General features: G+C 49.8%; 1 protein-coding gene across 1 annotated transcript; it reads left to right on the top strand.

The window, feature by feature from the left end:
* The first annotated feature begins 2,684 nt into the window (after positions 1-2,684).
* Ccin (calicin) lies at positions 2,685-4,464 on the top strand. Its single transcript, XM_052175473.1, has one exon. The coding sequence runs from the start codon at positions 2,685-2,687 to the stop codon at positions 4,449-4,451; it is 1,767 nt and encodes a 588-aa protein (XP_052031433.1). The 3' UTR covers positions 4,452-4,464.
* Positions 4,465-7,885: the final 3,421 nt, after the last annotated feature.

A 7,885-nucleotide genomic window follows, 5' to 3' on the forward strand; every position in this document is an offset into this window, starting at 1 on the left:
ATGTAAGACTATGTAACTAAAGGTGACCTTGAACTTCCAACCCTCCTGCTTCTATCTCTCCAGAGCCTGGATCACAGGCAGGTGCCACTCTTCCAAGTTTATGTGGTTCGAGGGATCCAGCCTACGGCTGTGTGTGCACAGGCAAGCATTCTATCCACTGAGCTTTATCCCCAATCCCCACCCCAGGGTTGTGAGCTTTTGCTGTTTTAAAATTTTAACTTTGAGGCAATCTATTATGTTGCCCCAGGCTGGCCTGAATTTAGGCCTTTCCTAATCTCCAAGGTCCGAGACACATGGACTACCGCACCCAACCTTTAATTTTAAGGTCTACACATGTGGAGCACCACACCCCAGTTTTTGTTTTGTTTTAAGGTCTCTGTTGCCCAGGCTGACCGTAAACTTTTGAGCTCAAAGTTCCTCCGGCTTCTGAGATTCCGAGCTTTTAGTCTTGAGTTTGTGGGGATGGCGAACTCTGCAGTTAAGAGACTGTGGCGGACTCTCCGGTTGAACAAGCCTCTTCTTCCAGGCCTCAGTCAAGTCTGTCAGACCCTCCCGGACCTCCATGATCTCCAGCAGGCACACGGAGAGTGAGCTCATTACTGTCCTGGTGAGCTGGGATCTGACCACCTTCTGCTTCTGGGAAACGTCCCAGGGAGTGGGGTCTGACAGTCATTGGGTGCCATTGGATCCAATTGTCCTTATCAGCATCCTCTAGACAAGTGGCCCCTGTTTCTCGGGTGATGAGACCTGGAGAAACATGCAAGTCTAAAATTCTCTGTGAGAGGGGGTGGGGCGGAAGGGAGGGAGGGAGAGAGAGAGAGAGAGAGAGAGAGAGAGAGAGACTGGGCAGTGGAGAACTGAGTTGAGCCACATCAGTTCTCTGAAGTGGGGCTGGAACCTAAGTACTCCCCATGGAGAAATGGAGTTCTAAGCCCTTCACAGGATCAATCACATCCAAAGAGACTATCTGTCCCCAAAATCAGGTATCAAGAGGTATAACTTCAAAAAAAAAAAAAAAAAAGAGGTATAACTTCAGTATTAAAATGTAATTGCTTTAAACATAAACTTCAATTAATTCCAGCCCTCCCCCCCCCCCCCCCCCCCGGAGGCAGAGACTGGTAGATCTCTGAGTTCAAGGCTAGCCTAAGTCTACAGAGCGATTCCAAGACAGTCTAGGCTACACGGAGAAACCCAGTGTCAAAAACAAACAAATAAACAAACTTCAAATTACCAAGTTCCTAGATAAGGAAAAGGCCAGGTGTGGAATGGAAAGATAAATGAGAACCAATGGCGGGGAGAGGGCTGGAGAATGGAGGGAATGGAGCTGACTGTCTGTCTGGGAGGAGCACTCAGGAGGACCGGAAGGTCTGGAGTGAGGCTTGGAGCCCAGCGGAGATCAGGGTCTGCGTCAGGTCCTCCTGACCACTACAAGTGCCGGTGTGGTACGGTTCCTCCCAAGAGTTCCCAGGATGGCTCTTCTCTGTCGGTCACACACCATTGCCGGGCTCTGTCCACATCTGTAAAATGAGAACAGGCGTGGGTGTGCCACTCTGTGAGCCCCGGGTCCAGGCGTGTGCGTTTCGGAGTTGCTCCCACACAAAGGAGCCCTTGGCGGGACAAAGCAGACAGAAAGGGGGCCCCAGGGCGGTTCCTCTCTAAGCCTTTGGGGAGGCAAGGCCCGCAGGCGGCGAGCTCCTGCCGGCAGCGCCACCGTGCGGCCGAAGCAGGCTCCTATAACCCGTCAAGAGCTTCAGGGACGCCCCCGGCCTCCCACCGGCGCCCATAATCTGCGGTAATATTGACTAAGAACAAGAGCTGGCATTTATTTGAATGTTTGTTGCAAGCTAAGCACTGCGCCTGCTGCGCTTTGAAGCGAGTATTATCCTCGTCTCATTCACTCAGGAGTCAACTGGTCTAAGAAACTCGGAGTGGAGAGACACCAACAGGCACCGTCCCCTGCGTTTTACTAGATACTTGAAAATCTGGAGCTGGGCGTTTCCAAGTCTTCCCAGCTTCCTAGGGCTGGCTGGCCCCACCATTTCTGCTCTAGTGAGTGTCACCCACTTCTCCCTTTTTAACGACTACAGTGTTTGTCTTCTCAGATGTTCAGGAACGTTGGTAGAAAAGGGGCCTTTAGGGCCTAAGAATTGAACCATGAAAACTGGGTGGTCCCCACTTCCTGGAGGGGAGGAAGGGGTAATGCCTGACACACGGCCACACAGCGGGAATTCCAGGTTTGCTCTGCCTCTAACTGCCTCTGTGGCACAGGGGAGTCCTTTCTCAGCAGGACTCCAGCCTCCTGGTTGAAAGGGAGGCTTCTAGACAAAGGTAACCTCCCCTCCACCCCAGTATTTACCCTCTCCACTGATGCCTTCCTACCCCACCCAAACCAGTTCTGACATTCCTGTCGAAGCCTTGAAATGGGGGACACCAGGGCCCCCATTCCTGAGCTTACCAAGTTCTGGGGAGAGAAAGGCCCCATGCCTCTGACAAAGGCCTGGGGGTGGGGAGGGGGTTGCATTATGATGACCTCATCCATTCTGTGACATCACCCTCTCTCCCACACCCACTCCTCTCTGGTCAGCTGCCCTGCAAACAACCATCAGTACAAATCCCAAAGGCCTGAAAAAGTCCTCCCTCCAGTACCTGCTACCGATCTTCTGTCTCAGCCAACAAGAAGCACCATGAAACTGGAATTCACAGAGAAAAACTACAACAGCTTTGTGCTGCAAAACCTGAACAAACAGAGGAAGCGCAAAGAGTACTGGGACATGGCCCTGACTGTGGACCACCACGTCTTCTTCGCACATCGCAACGTGCTGGCTGCCGTCTCTCCACTAGTGAAAAGTCTCATCTCCAGCAACGACATGAAGACCACCGATGAGCTCTACATCACCATTGACCCCAACTACCTGAGTCCAGCCACGGTGGACCAACTCCTGGACTACTTCTACAGCGGCAAAGTGGTAATCTCAGAGCAGAATGTGGAGGAGCTGCTCCGGGGCGCTCAGTATTTCAATACCCCACGCCTTCGGATCCACTGCAATGACTTCCTGATTAAGTCTATTCGCCGTGTCAACTGCTTGCGCTACCTCTTCTTGGCTGAGCTGTTTGAGCTCAAAGAAGTATCAGACTTGGCCTACTCTGGCATTCGTGACAACTTCCACTTCTGGGCCAGTCCCGAGGGCTCAATGCACTTCATGCGCTGCCCACCTGTCATCTTCGGCCGCCTGCTCCGTGATGAAAACCTCCACGTGCTCAACGAGGACCAGGCTCTCAGCGCACTCATCAGTTGGGTGTACTTCCGGAAGGAAGAGCGGGAAAAATACTTCAAGAAGTTCTTCAATTACATCAATCTCAATGCTGTCTCCAACAAGACGCTGATGTTTGCCAGCAACAAGCTCATGGGCTTGGAGAACAACTCTGCCCACGCGACCTTGATCGAAAGCGTCCTCATGGACCGCAAGCAGGAGCGCCCTTGCAGCCTGTTGAGTTACCAGCGGAAAGGGGCCCTGCTCGATTCGGTCGTCATCCTCGGTGGCCAGAAGGCCCATGGCAAGTTCAACGACGGTGTGTTTGCCTATATCATCCAGGAGAACCTGTGGCTGAAGCTCTCAGAGATGCCGTACCGGGCAGCCGCGCTCAGTGCCACCGCTGCTGGCCGGTACATCTACATCTCTGGTGGCACCACTGAGCAGATTTCAGGACTGAAGACAGCGTGGCGGTATGACATGGATGACAACTCCTGGACCAAGCTACCAGACCTGCCCATTGGGCTTGTCTTCCACACTATGGTGACCTGTGGGGGAACCGTTTACTCAGTGGGTGGGAGCATTGCCCCACGCCGGTACGTCTCTAACATCTATCGCTATGATGAGCGGAAGGAAGCCTGGTGCTTGGCGGGGAAGATGAGCATCCCTATGGACGGCACAGCGGTGATCACTAAGGGTGACCGGAACCTGTACATTGTCACCGGCCGATGCCTGGTGAAGGGCTACATCTCCCGGGTCGGTGTTGTGGACTGTTTTGACACCTGTACAGGGGAAGTGGTCCAGTGTATCACTTTCCCTATCGAATTCAACCACCGGCCCCTGCTCTCTTTCCATCAGGACAACATCCTTCGTGTACACAGCCACCGGCAGAGCGTGGAGATCAACTTACAGAAGATCAAGGCCAACAAGTCAACAACCTCAGTACCTCTGTTGCCCAACAGTTGTCCCTTGGATGTATCCCACGCTATCTGCTCCATCGGAGACAGCAAGGTCTTTGTATGTGGGGGCGTCACCACAGCCAGCGATGTCCAGACAAAGGACTACACCATCAATCCTAACGCTTACTTGCTGGACCAAAAGATAGGCGAATGGAAGACCCTTGCCTGCCCACCTGAGGCACTGGACTGTCCTGCCTGCTGTCTAGCCAAGCTGCCTTGCAAGATTCTTCAAAGAATTTAAACAACTTTTTAAGTGGGAGAATAAGTAAATGCATTATTATTCACAATTTAATGACAGAGAGCAAGGGAGGAATGTGGCTTTGGACTCCTTCTAGTGGTGCTCAGTGCTTGGGTCTGAAAGTAGAGCGCTGGGCTATGCGTGTTCTTGAAGGGGAAGGATTCAGGGTTAATGTCTCAGGGGAGGTAACTAGCAGAGACGGAGTCTCTTGTTGGTGACCTACAGTGGGTAGATTAAGTAATTAATTAACTAATTAATTAATTTTGTTATTGTAGCACTGGAGGTCTCTAAACTGAGGCAGGAAGGATAATCCTTGGTGGTGGGATTGATCTTCCTCCCTGACTCTGAGCTTGGGGATGTTTGAGCGCCCCCTGCCCTAGCCCTGGAGTCACCTCTCAGGGATCTGCTGGCGCATTAATCTCTGCTCAGAGCTGTGATGTCATGGGCTCTTCCAGCACGTGTTGCTTCAGGTCTTTTTGGGAGACAGGAAAGGACCTATCCCAAGTCTGAGAGAGCAGCAGCCTTGTAGGCTGGGGAGGAAGGAGGTGTGGGTGCAATTCCAGAGACAAGCAGGGTCAACGGCCCCGTTGTATTTGTGTACCTAGGGTGGTTTATGTCTCATTTGGGGGGAAGTTGAGGATTGCTTACAACTGCTTCTAGTTGGAGAGGTTCACAGCGAACTTTCTCAGGAATGTGAGGCTTAAATCAGGGGTGAGCAAGCTACAGCGAGTGACATATTTATCTGATCTGGCATCTCCGGCTTAGCTTTGTGTTTTTAAAGTTCATCCACACATTTTATACCATCATGGCTGATAAACATTTGGATGATTTCTACTTTGGGGCTATCAGGAATAATACTGACTTGAATAGTACTATACACGTTTCTATGACAAGGAATGTTTCATTTCTGTTGGGCGAACACTGAGGAGGGTATGTCTAGGAATTCAGGGTCTAACCAATTGACAAAATGATAGACTTGATTCCCAAAGCAACTGGTGTCACTTCCCACAGCAAGGATGAAGGCTCTGAGGGCTCCGGTCCCCCAGGCCTCCAACCCACACATGCTGTCTTTCTGGATACTAACATGAAGTGACATCTTATTGTGGACTTGATTTGCATTTCTCTGATAGTTAAAGACAAAGAACAGGGCTGTCTCTGGCTACATGCCTGCCTTTGGATCCCTTTCTCCTAAATGTCTGCCTCAGTAGGAGAAGATGCGCCTGGTCTCACTGCAGTTACTGCACCGTGTTATGCCAAGGAGGCCTCCTCTTTTCAAAGGAGAAAGGAAAGAAGGGTAGAATAGTAGGAGAGGAGGGGAGAGGGAGGGACTGAGAGCAGTGGGGGAGGGGAAGCTGTGATCAGGAATGTAAAGGAAATAATCAAAGATAACGAACACTTTTTCTTGAGTTTATTGGATGAGAGTTAGTAAATAGCCTTGCTTTTTTTTTGGTTTTTTCGAGACAGGGTTTCTCTGTGTAGTCCTGGCTGTCCTGGAACTTACTCTGTAGACCAGGCTGGCCTCGAACTCAGAAATCCGCCTGCCTCTGCCTCCCAAGTGCTGGGATTACAGGCGTGCGTCACCACTACCCAGCTAGCCTTGCTTTTTCTTAACTGCTATCGGAGAAATTGTTTTTATCTGAGGCAGGATCTTGTTATGAAGTTGGTCTCGAACTCAGATCCTCCTGTCTCCCTTTTGTGAGTGGCAAGAAAGAGGTTTAAAACAGGCTAAAACAAAGATTACGGCTGAGACTAATCCTGTAGTGTATCGTCTCAGACCACAGAATGATGGAGAGTCTGTCTGTCTGTCAGCCTCTGTTAGATTATCCCAGACTTGCTAGGAGCATGTTATAAGCCAATCCTAGTGGTGTATACTCGTGCTCTGTGTGTGGCCACCCTCAGGAAACAGTGTTCTCCTTCCTCCATGTGGATCCCAGGAACCAGTCAAGTTCTTAGGCTTGGCAAGCATCTGCTGAGCCTAAATTTAAACTCTCCAGTGATGGCCAGGCAGGCCTGTAATCTCAGCCCTTGGGAGGTGGAGGCTAGACATCAGGGGTCAGAGGTCATCCCTGGCTGTCTAGGGAGTTCCAGGCAGGCCTAGCCTGCAGAGAGAGGTCCTGTAGACTGTGGTTTCCCAGGGCTGGAGGGGTTTGAAGAAGCTACTGCCAGAGGGGATGGTCTTCTTCCAGGTGATGGGAATGTCCTAACAATTGTAATTGCACATCACTGGTAGATTAAAAAAAAACCTTTGAATATATGAAACATGTAAATCCTATCTCAATAAAACTGTTTAAGAATTATCAGGGCTTCCATATTGCTTGTTCCCACTTGCCTCCCTCCCTCTGAGGAAAGCCAAGTTCTGTGTTGTAGAGCCTTGTCCTGCCTCAGTGAAAATTTCAAGGGCAGTGTCTCTGGTCAAAAGCTTGCCTTTGGCTTAAGGAGAGCTCCTGAGCCAGAGTTACCTGACTGTGCTCACCCAGAGCTCTGGCCTGAGAGACTGTGTGAGACGATGTTTGTAGACGATGTTTGTTATGAAGAGTTTTGAGACGGCTAGTACATGGCAATAGACAGTACAGGTTACCTATCCCTTTAAGGAATGTGTATGTAAATTACATCTCAGAGCTACTTGTTATGACTTTTCTGGCATATTGTGCACCTCTGCTGAAGTGTACACTGTAAGTGGAAACGTTGCGTGGTATCTGCCAGAGAAGATGGCTTGAACACAGATTTAAGTTAGTATCAAGCCTGTATTAGCTGGCTAGCAACTACACTGGGTGCTCAGGATCTCAGTGTAGCCCTGAGCCTTTCTCACAGTGAGCTTTTAAGCACAAAAAATCATGTTCTGGGTTGATGTACTTCAGTTAACAAGAACAGTTAGCCAAAAGCAGAACCACAGAAGCCCAAAGGCAAGATTAGTGCCTTAGAGACTTTCCCAGAACTATGAACTCTGACGGGTTAGGTCTTTGCTTTTATTCTGGCTGGTGGTGCTGTCTACATACCGAATTTTACAGCCTGAATGGTACTTCCATTATGGAGTCAGTTGGGCTAAGGTCTGGGGGCCTTCTAGTTACATAATGAAAGTCAGTCTAGGACAAGAGGTTTTTGTTGTGCTGGGATCAAATCCAGGACCTTGCAATGCTAGCTATCTCCAGCCCTCACCACAAATTTTTTTTTTAACAATTAGAGCCTTATAATCATAAATATTAGCTGGGCAGTGGTGGCGCATGCACTTGTGAGGCAGAGGCAGGTGGATTTCTGAGTTCGAGGCCAGCCTGGTCTACAGAGTGAGTTCCAGGACAGCCAGGGCTACACAGAGAAACCCTGTCTTGAAAAACACTAAAAAATAAAAACAAAAACAAAATAAATCATAAATATTTTTTAAAAGGAATCAATAGATTGTGATGGTAAACACTGGTGACTCCCAGTATTCAGGAAGCTGG

This window comes from Apodemus sylvaticus, chromosome 3, assembly GCF_947179515.1.
Source record: "Apodemus sylvaticus chromosome 3, mApoSyl1.1, whole genome shotgun sequence".
Classification (NCBI taxonomy): Eukaryota; Metazoa; Chordata; class Mammalia; order Rodentia; family Muridae; genus Apodemus; species Apodemus sylvaticus.

Coding starts and splice junctions, on each gene's coding strand:
- Ccin (XM_052175473.1), top strand. CDS start 2,685: ATGAAACTGGAATTCACAGAGAAAAACTACAACAGCTTTGTGCTGCAA.